This window comes from Lepidochelys kempii, chromosome 8, assembly GCF_965140265.1.
Source record: "Lepidochelys kempii isolate rLepKem1 chromosome 8, rLepKem1.hap2, whole genome shotgun sequence".
NCBI classification, from domain to species: domain Eukaryota; kingdom Metazoa; phylum Chordata; order Testudines; family Cheloniidae; genus Lepidochelys; species Lepidochelys kempii.
Genome location: NC_133263.1, coordinates 29,582,340 through 29,598,948, shown reverse-complemented (window position 1 = coordinate 29,598,948; position 16,609 = coordinate 29,582,340). Strand labels below are relative to the sequence as shown.

The 16,609-nt window shown below is 37.5% G+C and overlaps 1 protein-coding gene across 4 annotated transcripts in view; it reads left to right on the top strand.

The window, feature by feature from the left end:
- The window catches only part of PANK3 (pantothenate kinase 3), a 45,857-nt gene that overhangs the window by 17,363 nt on the left and 11,885 nt on the right, over positions 1–16,609 (top strand). The window contains exons 4-7 of one of the 4 annotated variants that reach the window (XM_073355951.1): positions 581–757; positions 3,615–3,738; positions 5,980–6,105; positions 9,545–16,564. In XM_073355951.1, coding sequence (XP_073212052.1) covers positions 581–757; positions 3,615–3,738; positions 5,980–6,105; positions 9,545–9,595 — 478 coding nt within the window. In that variant the 3' untranslated portion in view covers positions 9,596–16,564. The other 3 variants (XM_073355952.1, XM_073355950.1, XM_073355949.1) reach the window with 3 other exon arrangements.

The following is a 16,609-nucleotide window of genomic DNA, read 5'->3' as shown; positions in this document are numbered from 1 at the left end:
GCAACAGGAGACTAATATCAATAGTGTGTGGTTTTAGGTTTGTCACATTAGTGGTTTTTTGTTTTTTTTTATTGTATAGCATTATTCCAGTAAACTCATATTTTTTCTGCTCTACTGGAGAAAAATGAGAAAGCGTTCACTGAAGTGATGCAGAAAGAGGAACAAGGACTTGAAGCCAGTGATCAGATGTGGGTGCTTCTGGGCATCCTCATCTGAGTTTATGCCCTCCCACTGGCACTTTGATACTCACACCTATTTCACTTACCTATTACAAGTATGAATTTTAGTATCTTAATTTAGGTGCACAATAAAAGAATTCTCGGGAAACAGCAAAAACACATTTATTTTTAAATAGTTTACTTAACTTTTGCAGCTCAAAATCTTGTGTGTGCACAGTTAAGCTGATACCTGTGTAAACATTGTTGCCATGATTCACGACTGACTGCTTTGCTAAGCAATACCAAGCTCTGAGGAAGAAAGCAGACAAATCAGTATCTTAATTGAAGGAATACATTTATAGATTATTTAGTTGTACTATGTGAGAATGTTGTTTAAAAGTCTTCTTTTCCTCTTTCATTAGTTTAGGTGGAGGGACATTTCTGGGTTTATGCAGTTTATTGACTGGCTGTGAAAGTTTTGAAGAAGCTCTTGAAATGGCATCCAAAGGGGACAGTACACATGCTGATAAGCTTGTTCGGGACATTTATGGAGGGGACTATGAACGTTTTGGCTTGCCAGGATGGGCAGTAGCCTCCAGGTAAGCCAGAAACTCGCTTATTTAACTGTAATTAAGGCTCCATATCTCTCACGGATTCAGTGACCTTTGTGACTTCTGCAGTGGCTGGTGAGGCTGGCTCTGGGGCTTCCCAAGCAGATCAGGCAGCCTCTGGGCCAGTCACACTGACCGCTGCTGGTGCAGTTTAGGTGTGGGAAGGGGCTCAGGGCTGGGAGTTGGGGTGTCGGTTGCCAGCCAGTGGGAGCCGCAGAACTGGAGCTCATGGCGGGGGCAGCGTGTGGAGTCCCCCTTGCCTTCCCTCCCACTAGGAACTGCAGGGACATGCCGGTCACTTCTGGAGAGCTGCGTGAACCCTGGTAGGGAGCCTGTTAACCCTCCTGCCACCAGCAACAGTCCTGGGCCACGCGCTGCTACAAGTTTTCCCATTTTCCCCCACACACACACACCCGCAGCATCAGCAGGGTCCCAGGTAATTCCCCCAGAGCACCCATGACCCCCTGACTCAAGTTTTAGTTATGGGTATATAGTACAAGTCATGGACTGGTCATGGGCCTGTGAATTTTTGTTTACTGCTCATGACCTCTCCATGACTTTTACTAAAAAATAGCCGTGACTAAAATGTAGTCTTAACTAGTCATGACCTGTTAATGAGGAGGCATCACCTTTTTTTGTCTCTTAAGACTGAGGTGTTAAGATTTTAAAAAAGAGACCTGTATTCAGTATCTATTAGAAGAACAGTTTTTGCAGTCTTACTATTTCAATTCAGTTACTTTTGTGTTTAAATATAGACAGCTAACCTTTCTGAACATTTTGAAACCAGATAGTAGTAGTTGATTATTAGCTAGCTATAGCAGTCCCATTCTGTGTAATATTTTATTCCTGAAAAACTAAAAAACAGCATCAAGTGTAGATTTAAAAGAAACAGACACGTTCCTGCATAGAATACTCACAGTTCAAAGGGCAAGCAGGCATAGAAAGGAAATAAAAATTAATGAAAATATTTGTCAAACCTTTTTAATGGCTGTTTGGGATCTTTGAGAGCATTGTTTAATCTGACAGCTTTCTTCTCCATTTTACAACAGCTCTTCCTGTCTGGGCTTTATTTCCTCAGTTTGATACCTTTTTAAGTTAACCAGCCAGGCACCCAGGCAAAGGATTTTCATTTAACCACTGTTTTCAGTTTTATACAGCATCTCAGAAACATTCAACAGGCACCAGATGAATTAGTATGGTTTTGAGCATACTTATATTTTTATATTTGCTGTCTAATGAATGTTGAAAAGCTCTTCAATTGGGAAAATACTTTTGGTGATCTTACTGTAGTCGATGGTTTAATTTACCCACCAAGTCTAGTACAGCTGTCATAGTTCAACAGTTTTGGCTATTCTTAAAGATCTGCTTGTCACTAATAAGTGTGAACCAATGGAGGCATGTCTTCAACTTTAAAAGTTCTAGGTTCCTACAAATTAATTACAGCTGTTTGTCAGCTCTAAGAGCTGAGGTCCTGCATTTGAATACTGGAATGAAAAGTAGTCCTCCTGATTTATTTTTGATCGACCTAGAGAGCTTCCCTCTATTAAACATTCAGATAGACTATTTTATTATTCAGCCATTCATATTGCAATTATTTCCTTAGCTTCTGTCAAACACAGTTGCTAGCCTATCACAAGATTTCATAATTGCAAGGTAGTCTTAGGTCTGTCTCAGGATGACGGGTAATTATGTCACCAGCATATTTGATAATTGGGCTGGCCTCCAATGGCAGAAGGTTAATATTTTACTCTGTTCAGCTTGCTCATTAGTTGGAGGCTAATGGAGCAGCATCCATGTACTTGGAAGCAGGAATGAGGAATGATGAAACTGGAGAATGAGAATAACATAAACTTGAATCTAACATTTAGTCTGAACAAATAATGGGTTTATCAGTCCTGCTGGAAGTGAAAAATTGAATGACTGTTTCTATGACTGCATTTCTTTTTCTTTAAATATATTCTGTCCCTCCCCAGGGAGATCTTACTTCAGATTTTTCTTACTTGCCCTCAATTGGAGTCTGTTGTATACCACCTCTACTCACTTTTTTCCTCCTTCTGAAACAACTAGTGGCTTTAATTTCAGAGGGGCTTTGGATGGGAAACAGTGCTGTTAATTCCATGTTCCCCCTGCTTTGCTTCAGCCACTCCATATGAACAGGGTGAGAGTTCTTATGTCTTCAGCCAGAAAAAGACCACAAGCTGTGATTAGGCAAAATACTGAATAAAGAGATATGAGCTGAAGTTGCTTGCTTTATATAGAGCCAGCGGCAGGACAGAATTCCTCAGCCCCAGGAAAACTAGAATTGTGGCAGCATCAATAAACTTGTATGATTCTTATGATTACGTAGTCACTTTAAATCCCCAGGGCTATTTTATTATACTTGAAATTTTTGTGTTTGGTTATCTTTTTCTCGATGGCACCTAAAGGCAAGAATGGAGCAAAATAGTTTTGTTTTGTGAAGAAGCGAGGCTGACTTTTCGGAATCTGCAGAATACATCAGTCAGGGCTCAGAATTACCTTTACTTGTTCTGGCTAGTGCTGTGGACTAATCTTGTTTAGCTGAGATTTAAGCTGTTCCTTCATGGAATTCTGTAGGATAATCAGATTTAACTCATAGGGTCTTAAAATGTTTGGAGGAAGTATATTTCTTTTTAAGGAATGGATGCAGGTACATAACCCTCCACAATCTTGGTGGTCAAATTACTGTATTCAGTGAGCATTTGAAAATTGGTTCAATTAAGACTGAGGATAAACAGAAGATGTAATTTCCACTACAGCATGGAAACTGTACTCTAAACTTGTTGAAGACAAATGTTTCACTTTGTATTGTTTTTTCTCTCTCCAGTTTTGGGAATATGATCTACAAAGAGAAGAGAGAATCTGTTAGTAAAGAAGACCTGGCTAGAGCTACACTGGTTACAATCACCAATAACATTGGGTCTATAGCACGGATGTGTGCGGTAAATGAGGTAAACTATTTTAGTTGGAGGATGAGGTGGGGGAGGGGAATCAGAAAATTTCATATGGGTTGTGTGGTTGCTTTCAGTCATTGGGAGGACTACTGTTATAAAACACTTTTCATTTCAAGTCCTTTATCAAATTCCTAGCTGAGGCAGTTTGATTCTGTTAACTTGACATCGGGTCAGAATACTTTTAGTACCTTTGGGAAGGTTCATGAGGCTTGAGAATTCACTTTGTAATGGCAAATAAAACGTTTTTTCTGATTAACAGAGGTGGTGAAAAGGCTTTGTTTTTAAGTTATGCTTCTAATTATTTCCAAATTAATATTTGAAACGTCAATTTATGTGAAATTGATGTTCTCTTCCTGAGTCTGCATAAAAATAGTTCCATCACCTCTCCTGCTTCTCAGAACTTTGCCAGATAGCATCAGAATAAACCTGAGGTTCATTTTCATTATGGCTACTTAAAGCTCCGTACAGCAGTGGGCAGCCAAGAAGCTTTGATCAACACAGGAAGACGCTGAACTAGTAATAAAAGGACCAAATGTGGCAGCTGAGGTATAGAGTAGCGGAAACCCATCTCCCCTTGCCAGCGAGCTCTGGATGAGGAGAAAGCTTTTTCTAGCTTCCAGCAACTGAGCTAGAGATGGAGATTCCTAAATAGTCACCTACTAGCCAGAAGCCTGTGTGAAATATGGACCCTGCTTGGAGTCGTCCAGGACAGCACTGTTAGAAATCCCAGCACGTTTACTTTCCTCCTGCGAGGTGGGCAGGATGGATTTTGCATTTGGATTCTATGTTTGACATCACAGTTCGCGATCGCCTTCCCTCTTCTTTCATATCTGTGTCTGTCTAGTAAGCTTTTGGGTTTTTTTCCCCAAGCCCTAGTATAATCTATGAAGAGGATAAGGTTGAGAGTACATACCAGTAATTTAATGATAAAGTGCATTACAGGAATGTTGTCATTATCCTACAACCAAGCATAGTGAACCTAGGAATGTCAAAAAGAAAAGGAGTACTTGTGGCACCTTAGAGACTAACCAATTTATTTGAGCATAAGCTTTCGTGAGCTACAGCTCATTTTATCGGATGCATACGATTCAGAGTATGCATCCGATGAATTGAGCTGTAGCTCACGAAAGCTTATGCTCAAATAAATTGGTTAGTCTCTAAGGTGCCACAAGTACTCCTTTTTGCGAATACAGACTAACACGGCTGTTACTCTGAAACCTAGGAATGTCAAGTTATTATACCTTAAGGTAAGGGAATAAATAGCTGAGGCATCAAAATCAACCTTAATTGTATTTAGATTTTTCCTATCTCTGTCCAGTATTAACACTCTGTAATTACCGTAATATTTTTAATTAAAACAGTCTGTGGTCAGAGATTAACATAGTAGAGAAATGTAGATTTTATTTTTCCTGCACATCATTGTTGAGCAGAATTAAGGTTGTTTGGGTGCTTTAACTGCATTTCTGTACCTTTTTAAATTATGAACTTGTCAAGATAAAAGTGTGGGAGGAGCAGACAAGTGTCAGTTCTTTGAGTATAGTCAGTGGGTGGTCCTGCTGCACAAGTTTCTGGAACAATTTGGATGTGAATATTCACATCAGTCATTTGTTAAACTTTAGTAAAGCATGCTTGTGTGTTTATATACTTCTCAGATGCCTTCAGTTATTGGAGCTTATTCTTGCCATCAGAGTGTCAGTTTTATTTTCAACTTAAATGTCCCCATAACTGGAAAATGCAGTAAAAATTTTTAAAGCATTTTTAAACACTAAATTAAAAGTGCATATTAAATGTGAACTCTGACGTCTCACTTCTAATTAACTTATACCATGCATTCATTAACAGCTGAAGAAATGAACATCTGAACTCTCTCATTGTCTTCGGCTTCTTTACAGTGCTGCCTTGTTGCATATGGATCAAGCAGCATTGTACAGGGCTATGAAGGCATTAAGTCTTGCTCTACCAAGAATAAGTATGTTTGATTTAGCTGGACTTTTAGTTAGGCTATTTCAGTGGTTTGAAATCCTCACTTAGGTATTTTTCAAATGACATTACTACAGTTTTTCTGTAAGTCTCAATCTTTTGTTTTAAGGGTCTGTACTCTTCCTCTCTACTGTGAAGCATTCAATATTTAAATCTTTTTGTGACAACCTCTTTTCTTCTGATCCTAGCTTTTTAAAGCCACACTGGATAGTGAGGAAACTTGTCATAACGCTCATACTGTTTTCTTTCCTTTTTTAGAAGATAAACAGAGTTGTCTTTGTTGGTAACTTTTTGCGTGTGAACACTTTGTCAATGAAGCTTCTTGCATATGCACTGGATTACTGGTCAAAAGGCCAGCTGAAGGCCTTGTTCCTAGAACATGAGGTAAGCGAAGGACACTTACATGTACGTATGTGTTTTGCCTTATCCTTAATCCACAATACCTATTTTAAATGACCCCATAACTGTAGTATCCAGTCACCTTGCAAATATTTATAAAACTCACAGTAGTATCACTTTTGTGTTATTCTTCCTGGCCTATAGAGAAATAGGTGGTTGATAAGTCAAAGGAATGGATTTTGACTTTATTTGTGAAAGAGTTAATTTTGTGGTTTTCTTGCATCAATGAATTCTGGAGTCTATTTCTATCTTCTGTATTAATAAGCCACATCCAGTGGGTGGACCATTACATTGTTCTGATGGAACAGCTATTACAGCATATCACAATTATGGAGGGGGAGCAGTAGCTCGTGCCACTCCAATCTGAAGACTTTGAATGGGATACAAACACAGAGGAAGGCTTCAGAATATGTTTTGCTTTGCTTTCTCCCAGATGAAGCATTTCAGGGTATCTGGCGTCAGCCACACGGTTTCAGTTACTGAAACCTACCTAGGAATTAATACATAAATCAGAGTGGCCAGGTCTGTCTCTTATTCAAATGGGACAGTCTTCTGGTCAGTTAAATTAAATAGGCATTTTGCCACCGGAGCTACTTGCATTTAGAGGGATTCAAATGGTGATGGACTATCTTAATTTGAGGGCAAATGCTCTCAGGAGTTGAAGATGTAAGGGGAATAAGGTTCAATTGCAGTGCTTCCCTTTTTCAACCTGCATCATATCAGTTTTTGAGGGATGAACTTTAACAAATCTTTTAATCCAGGTGTTGTTTCAGTGAGGTGTTGAAAATTCGGGAAGATGTGTAATCTGGGTGTACTCTACATATCACAGGCACTTCAACTCGGATTGTCTCAACCATTCTCCAAACAGTTTCTTATGTAATCTATTTCAAGTGGGGTTAGAATCTGGTATTTTGGGACTCTATAGGTAATGCTCAGAAATAGCTACCTATATCAGTTCTCTAAGTTCAGTCTGAAGTGGGGGGGAGGGGGGTCCCCAGAAGAAGGACTTCAGGATTTCCTTTCATCCTGTTTGTCCTTGGGGACAATTCAGGGATATTTGTTTAATGTCACCAACTGCTGCAGAGAGGTCCAACAGAACGAATGTGGATATTCTTTCCTTATCTATGGGTGGAATATTACCTACTAGTACCTTGCTGAAGCCTGAAGCCCACCTGAGGGATATAGGATGCTGGCAACTCAAAGTGCCATTGTGTATTTTTGCTGATCTTGATTAGCTTGCTTTTATATCTTGAAAGGTTAGGAGCCGCCCTGAGTTCTAATTCTTCCACAACTGATACTTACAGTGAACGGTCCAAATTCTTGGAGGCATTTGTCTACTTTTTTTGGTGGTCAGAGGCTAACCTGGTTGAGTTGGCCTCTGCTGACGTAAGCTAATTTCTCCTACTAGGAGAGGATATGTTCTGGGGTTGAATGCAGACAGTCAGAATTTAAGTGATTTATGCTTAGTGTTATACCAATAAAATAAAAACCAGCAGGATCTTATTAAAGGGGAAAAGGCAAAATACCACATTTATTGTGAATACAGAAAGAATCATAGTTATAGTTAGTTAATCACAGTTATAGCTATAACATTCCATTCAGTCTCATATATATTCACACATTCATTCCTACAAACACACACACACACAGGTTCTGCAAGGTTGTTATCATAGTTACCAGCCTTACAGTTGCTCATGCCAAGCCACTGGCCAGGTGGCCTGGGCATGAGGAGGGAGCAGGACCTTGTCAGATGCTCATCTGATGCTTCTGGAAGTTGGTTTGCAAAATCAGACCCCAAAGTTCTCACTTTCTAGAGTCCATTTTTATAGGAATTTCTTCCTATGCCAGTCTATGGGAATTGCTTCATCATGCTGTTGCTGAATCAATCAGCAGATGTCACATTCCTGATGGCTCTGTGCTGCCAGATGTTACCTTGTTCTTTGGTTCTCCCATTCTTGAGGCTGGATTCCAGTCTGCCCTCCGGGTGTCCTCTGGTTATTTCCACTTGACGCCTTCTTCAGCTGATGGACACTGAATTCTTAGGCTGGCACCTCCCTGATCATTCAGTTATTATCCACACCAAGCATCCATCCACATACATCCTCTATCTCTATTTTAATCGCAATTGTTAACAAAGCGAGATGAATACAACGAAAGGGCGGGCAGTCTCTGAGTGCTGTTTCTATTGTTACAGAGTATTGCTTTGAGTCTCTCTCTGTGTGAGTAGTTGTCGTTACAAAGAATTGCTTTGAGAGCAGACTCTGTCTTAGAAAGTATTAACACAATTAGCAGCTTGCAAGTTTCACACATAGAGGGAGAGAAGCAGTACCAAAAACCAAGAGACCTCTTAATTAGTAATACCCTGGAATTTAAACTATGGGGAAACAAACTCATTTGTGATTTTAATACAGAACTTCTTTAATATGATCCAACATTAGCAGGGTGTGAAGTTGTTGCCTCTCTGCCAGAAGACTGAAAAAAAATTGATAGAATTTCTATAAAACTACAAAAAGAAAAGGAGTACTTGTGGCACCTTAGAGACTAACCAATTTATTTGAGCATAAGCTTTCGTGAGCTACAGCTCACTTCATCGGATGCATAAAAGTGGAAAATGCAGTGAGGATGTTTTTATACACACAGACCATGAAAAAATGGGTGTTTATCACTTCAAAAGGTTTTCTCTTTTCTCAGTAGTGAATGGTTGAAATTCCTTGCTAGTGCTATCCTTGCACTTTTTTTGGTTAGATTTTAAGGTTTGATTTTGGGGGACCATGATGGTGGTCATTTTGTCTTGCATAGGGAAAAAATTCTTGCTTCTACCTTGGTTATGAAGTGGTCCAGGGATAGAGAGGTGGTTCTTGTGTTTGTCCACATGCAGCCTCAAGGTCCAGTCCAAAGTATAGCTGGCTCTGTTCAGGACTGAAGAATACCTTTGAGAAACTTAAGGTGAAGAGTTGAGATAAGTGCTGAACTACTGCCTCAGAGGTAATGTCCATGTGGATATTGAAGTTCAAAGGTCAGCTATATCTCTATAGGCTCTTCTGAAAAGCCTTTTGGTTTTGGTATATGTGTTCAGATAGCACTGGTATGGGCCTTAGAAATACATTAGCTGTTTTTACAAACAAATGAAAAAATTTAATAGTTTTTAGTAATATATAGGCTTTAGTGGAGGGAAAAAACTTAACCAGGGAATGTTAGCTATTAAAAAAAAAAAGTATTTAAATTCGTAAAGTTTTGAGTACTTCAGATAAAAGGCAGTATATTACAAATGTACGTTATTCTTCATACTTAGTGTGAGCCTTCCAAGTACTCTTCTGTGGCTAAAAAAGGTTTTTCTGAATGCTGAATTTTAATGTGGTGGTTGAAACTTGGAATGACAGCTTTTTTGTGTGTGTGTGTGGTTTTGTTTTTTTTTTTTAAACAGGGATATTTTGGCGCTGTCGGTGCTCTTCTTGGATTGCCGAATTTCAGCTGAAGTACCAGATGCCGCTACGCTGAATTGTTTTCCACCTGGATGGCATTATTACTACATTGTTTAAGTCAACGGGAACCAAAGGAAAAAAAGCAGCAGTTTTGCTGCAGTTGTTTTTAAATTTAAGTGGTAAACTGCTGGATGTTACCATATTAAGAAAGTGGGATCTTGCTGTGTAAGGCATTTTTAAGTGAAATACCTGTGGGTTTTGCCTTATGATCTCCAGTGCTTGTAGCCAGTTTTGAACTTCTAATATGCAATACATCCTCTGAAAAACAAGCTTCCAAAAGAAAGAATTCCAGCCCTTTTAAGTGTCCATCATTTACAATAGTGTGGACTTAAACATGAAGCTTTAGTGCTAAGCAAATATCTTTTGTAGATAATCTGGTGAAAATGGTTTATTTTATGAGTTTGTTTTTTGTCTCATTATTGCACTGTACTAAGAGCAGAATTGTATGTTTAAGACAATTGACCTGAAAACACCAAAGTGCCATCAACAGAAAGCAAAGCTATGTAGTGTAGAAGATTATTTCACAATATAAGGATAGCATAAAGTGTTAAAGCACTTAATATGTTCCAGTAATTGCAGAATTTTGAGGTCTAATGGGAAAATATCTAATTTTTTTTGCAAATATACTAAGTAAAAATACAGATAAGGTCAGCTACTGCTGCATTTCCACATATCTGTACTCTTGTGAAGCTTTACATTTGTTCAATTCATTTATCGAAAGGTAGATAACGTATTTTGAGAAGATCCCTTTGGATTAGGTTCATGATTCAAGGAACAGCAAGCCTTTAGAAAAGGTATCTGACATGCAAAATTCCATGACCTTACATTCACAACATTTTGATTTCATTCTCCTCTACTTGTGAAAGTCACCACAAAACCGGCAGAGTGTATTTACCCAAAAGAGGCCTGGGACTAAAATAATAGTATTACAGCTTGGAATTCTGTTGCTTTGGCATATCTTTGTGAGGATGCTTGTACAAATTCCATCCCTGCTCTACCGATTTGAAAACATTCAGTCCTTCATTTCATTAATCGTAAACAAGATATTTCACTTCTAATAAGTCAGTGTCAAATTTATGTTGATGATTTTAATTGATCTTGTTTGGAATTGAAAGTTTGTTTTTGTAGCTCCAGAGTTTGTATTGCAGAGTCAAAAGGACCAGTGTTTAGTACACTTTGTTAAACAATTCCCATTATTGCAAACTGTGGCCTTGGGATAAACTGCATATTCTGAGACTAGTCTTTGTTTTGTCTACATACTATGTTCTCAGACTATTTTAAATTTTACAGTAGTTGTTTTACTGTGGTAAGTGTTGCTGCAGCCAGGAGATAAAGGCTTTAGACCAGAAAGACTATGTCAGAAGTCAAGCCAGCTATGTATGTCAGTGTATTTAGTGTACCTCAGAAGAAATACCCAATTTTGCAGGAAGTAAATTAATGTTAAGTATTTCCTGTGGATGCTTTCAAAGCTATATATCTGATTAGAATTCATTGATATGTTGGAATTAAACATGTTATTTAAATGGATATGACTCTAAATCAAGTAAATGAGTAAGTATTCCAGAACATTGCTATGTTGCATTACAGCAGCAACTTTTTAGCCACATTACCTTTCCACATAATGTGCATAGAGGGGACTGAAAATAGTAAGTAGAAAATACTCTTTCTGGGGGGTTTTTTTTTTTTTTTGTTTGTTTGTTTTTTTTAGCTGAACTCCATAAAATTTCCTAAGGTCCTGAAGTGCAGTGACTTTTATAGGGGTGAGATGGGAGGCCATTTCATTCCACCCAGAGCAATGTCTGGAGCAAATATAGTTTGTCATTGCTGCTGAGTACCTAAGTTAAATTTCCATTGTGAAGACTTTTAAATTGAGGCTTCAGTCTGGAAAGATAGAATCATTTCTAGAACTATGCTTATATCATTGAGCGAAGGCAGCAACAATCTATGAAGCAAGTTGGTACAGCTTGGGTAAAATGTGCCTTTATGAAAGTTGCTAGAGGTTTTACCATGACTGAGTTTATAAGCAAGTAGCTTAGTTAGTTTGCATTAACAGCCTGTAGTAGGAAGAAGTAATTTAGACTTGTTTCTTCTATGAACTTTTCACAGAGAGATTATTTGAAAACTCATTTTTCTGCAGGTTGTATTAGCTTCGTACAAAGTTTCACACACCAAATGCTTGCCTTTCCTGAGGGATGGAAGACTTAGTACTTCAGCATCATGTCATGCAATTTGGCAAGAAACACTTTAGCTAGTCCATATCCATTGCCATAGATTACTTCTTCCATATACATCCTGTACTACTGGAGCATAAACTGAGAGTTGCTTTTGAAGCAGTATTTAGAAGTACGTTGTATATTTTGACCTGAAGATATTGAAAGTAAGTTTAGCTAAAATCTTATTTTTCCAGTTCCCTAGCAAGACAGTCTGAGAGAAATGACCTTCATAAATTCAAGAAATATTAATTTGATGTAGCCTATGATAAATTTTTGAAGTTAACATGGACACAGGAATAAATTCATAAGTAATTCTTGAATAGCTGTATTGCATATATGCTATTAGTATTCCTCATGAGAAATAAGATGCATGTCCTACCTTTATATATTTCTTGCCTTCAACTTCGGAAAAAGTCTGTCTCGCCTTTTTTAGTTCCTTCAGCGTAAGTTGGTTGGTGGTTGTTCTTAAAACCCCCCCCCTCCCCATTCTCCCCAGAGACTACCAGCAAAGCCTTGTAGCCCTCCTCTGCACCGCTTGAGATCCATCCTAATAGAGGGTTTTTTTGCTGGAGAGTGTTCAGGCACAGTTGCTGAGGTTTATTTGGTTATTTTTTTCAAAAACTTACAAACACAGCCTTTTGTCATCCGATCCAAAGATTGATTGTACCTTTAGTGGAGTCACTAAGCATGGCAAGTACAAATGAAAGTAGCTTTAAATTTCTTCATCTAGACCTTTGTATATAGACCAAAAGAACCTTGCCAGGGCTAAAAGGCTCACTTCCTTTAGAGTGAATCGCTGATGTAGGTTCACTTCTTTCTTATCTTCTATGCTTTTACCTTCACATTTGACATTCCTTTGTCTCAACTCAGACAAGCTGTCACATGTTATAGCAGATGAAGTGCAACAACTTTCTGTGCAAGCTTGTGGATCCTCATGACTACTGCTGAATTCTCAAACAGGGAACCACTTCCTTCAAGTAGAGGTTTTTCCCTTGAAAGAAAAAGGCAAAGCTCATTCTGAATGTAGCCAGTCTCAAATCAAGCCAGACGAGTGCCTTTCATTTCTCATATGGTGCCAACGATGTTAGTTTTGCTGGCACTGCAATTTGATGTAAGAGCATTCTTGGCACCAGTAATACTTTCGTCACCCCAGACTGTTTACTGTAGACGTGGAGAATAAGTGTATCAGCATTTTAGGTGGTCTGCTAGACCAGTCAAGAAGACAGTATGAGCTTTCTGGCCTCCCATCTTCATGGCAAGCTAGTCTACTTTTGTTGGAGTATTTATGCCTACCACTTTGTCTCCCCTTCCTCCCATTTGGATTTGTCCATGCATTATGTCAGAACGTTGTCTCTCTGCAATGATGCTTGCTTTTTGCTCCACAAGTACAGGCCGTTTCTTTATCAGACGCTTCATTTTTATATGAAGATATCATGGACTGGCTGGTATGGCTAACAAATCTCTAACCACTCCAAACACCTTTCTAGTTGTGCTTAAGGTAACCGCACTTTAAGGAACTCCTTTTTGCTACATAGTTTGGACCTTTAAATTTAAGATCAAATCTAGAATACTGGCATTACATTTTTCTGTTAAGTTTTTTTTGTGAATCTAATAGTATTGCCACTTGTATAAACATCTTTTCTATAAAGCATCATTCCATTTAGAATCTGGGACTGTAAAGGCTCTGAACAGCTCATTTTCACCTTTTTCGTCATTAAGAGTGTTTTGCTTGCAGTGACATACATCCAGCAACAAAGCACTTACGTGGTATTGACGCTTCATGCAGTACTTCCTAATGCTATTTAAATTTTTGGTATTAAGAGAGTTAAAGGCCAGGCTGTGTTACCCATTTTCAAGGGATATATAAGAAATGCTTAATAATTCTGGTTCTTCAGTAATACTTTTGCCTGCATATTAGTTGTATTGAGAGGTTCTATTCCTATTGCATTCAGGTGGTTGGTAGCACACATCTTGTATATACATGTAAGGTATTCCTTGCCTTTTTAGTGTGAGGAGAATAAACGGCCTTTGTTATATTACAATTTTTTATATTCTACCTGAACCAGTGTAGATATTTAGTAAAGCACCACATTTTTGGAAGTGTTTTTTTTTTTTTTTTTAAGAAACTGTCCCATTCCAAATAACTGTGGCAATAACTTATATTTCCTAATGTTTTAGGATAGCTGTGGGAGTTTAACATTTGAAAGTATTTCAAGGTGCTTGCACTTAGAGCAAAGTTGTGCTCTTTAAAGACTAATCAGTATATTCTTATGTTTATTCGTTGTATAATCTTTCTTTCATGCCTTTACTGTTTTTGTAAATATCTCATTTATTATAAAAACTCTGTAAATGAATTGTTGGTATCCTAAGGAGACAGATTAGATTAGTTCATAACAGAATTGGAGACAAGATGGTCTTGTTACTGATCAGTTCAAGCAAAACAGAAATAATGAGGTTGAACCAGTGCAGCTAAATAGGTGTAACCCACTTTCCCCAGCATCTAATGGAACATGCAGTGAAGCTGGCTATTTCTTATGTTCATGTTTGCCTTATGAAACAGAGGTTTCTCCATCTTTCCCACATACGTGTATTTAGAAAACCTGCAATGTGTAGAGTTGTTGGGTTTTGTTTGGATTAAGGAATTTACACACAATACTGAGTCATACTTAAGTATTGATAACGCTAGCTGTGTATTTTACCGTAATATGTCGGCAAGCATGTCTGATAAATACAGTTGAAGTTACATTTTGAGATAATCCTTCCCCTTCAGGCTAAGGCACAGTGGCACAGGGAATTTTCAGCTCATTAAGAATAGAGTTGGTGGGTTAATTATCTGCAAAAACTTAATCAAGTTTATGGAAGTTTGTGTTTAATATGGAGCGAATGGCAGGGCACTAAGATGCCTTCTCACAGTGTGGTGCAATAATTCCCCACTTATATTCCACAAAACACTTAAGTGCATATTACTAAACCCTCTTGATCAGATATATCTGGCTTTTCTTGTTAATATATTCCAAATATTGTTACCAGTATTATAAAATGTAATAATACCTTTAAAGAAGACTTGAAGATAAAGTTTGTAACCAAGCCTGTTTTCCAAGCTGAGTTTACCTGCTTAGATCTGACATGTATAGAATACTGTATAACTGATTGCCAAATCCTGCTTGTCTTAGTTGCTAAGTAGCCTGTTGGTTTAAATGGGAGCTACTTTTAGCAGCAGTGAAACATTTGGCCCCAAGACTTTTTTAAAAACGACATGCAAATGGGGAAAACAATAGTGCTACTTTGCATATTGCTGCTGGTGCTAAATCATTTGAAAAATTTAGAATCAAAAGTTGTAAATAGAATTAATATTTATGGCCTGGTCCTTTTGACAGATCTGAAATTTGTCAAATTGCAAAGATTTCTCACGGCCTTATGTCAAGCTTCCTTTTTTATATATTTGGATTGAAATTCATTAAGGTCAAGAGCCATTCATGGGGCTGGCTTTCTGTAAAGCTGATTACATTCAATTTGTGAATTTTATGACATGGATCACTTTTCATTTCTAGAATTTCAGTTTTAAAACTAGCTTTAGATGTTAAACTTATACTTTCCCATGGTTTTATCATTAAAGCTGTTTAGAGTAGACAAAGTTTTAGTACCAACTACTGGGGGCTCACCGTGTCCTTCTGTGTTAGCATTTCAAAAAGTACAACCATTACTATTAGTATTAATCACTTTTAAAAATTGTGAATATTTAATTAAAGTTCATTTTAAAGATGTAACTTGTTAAGTAGTCCTATCCATAAAATAAACTGAAATAGGATTTCTGAATTGTTAATCTGCAGTAATAAACTTTAATCTGTTCAAATTTCACAATTCCTTCAGCATGGATATTTTAGACCTTTGTAAATACAAAGCCTTTAAGTGGTTACATTGGTTTCAGCTTGAACGTTACAAAAGACTCATTTAAACACAGATTTTTGTAGGGAGTGAGGATGTTTGGAAAAAAAAATTAAATTTGCAGTACCAAGAACCTGAAAATTTGCGTTACTTTGGTGTTCGGACTGAGATGGGACATAAGCAAAAAGTTGTCTTCTGATAGTCAGCACCATCTGTTTTTACATTTGTCATTTTAACCATGTGTATTTTCTCTCTTAATTGCTAGGCAATTTTCTTACCAGTTGTAGGCCTTCTAGTGACCAAATCATACATTCAGAGTTTAGTTCCTTAGCAAAAGGGATAGTAAATCAATAAACTCCAAACCCACGTGTTCTCCATAAGAGCCATTTCAGTTAAGTTGCCTTATTCTATTATATTGTACTTATATCTGAGCTTATTTGTTTACTGTTCTGACACTGAAGATATGATGTAAAAAGTACAATGTGCTGCAAATTTGTATTAACTTTATTAAATTTATGTAAACTGTAGTACATCTCTTGTAAATTGTTTAATTTATTTTTTCATTTTATAGCTGCTCATTATTGAATGTACAGAATAGATATAATGTAATTAAGTATTTTCATTGTGGCCAAATCGTTTGTGCCTACAGTGTAATCCATCCCCATCAAAACTGTATTCAACTCTTTACTGCTTGCTTGCATAAATGAAGTTTGGATTTAATTTACTACTTTGTACTGTATTGCCATAAGCCAACTTCAGTATGATGGACCTACTTTTTTGTAGTGTATTTTTCTGGTTTTGTTCAGTATGAATGTTGAAGCAGTACTTTGTCTTACTTTTCCTAATAAATAACTCCAGATTGTTCCGTTGTGTCTCCATTGTTCCTTTTCTTTGTGCTCCTTTGTTAGT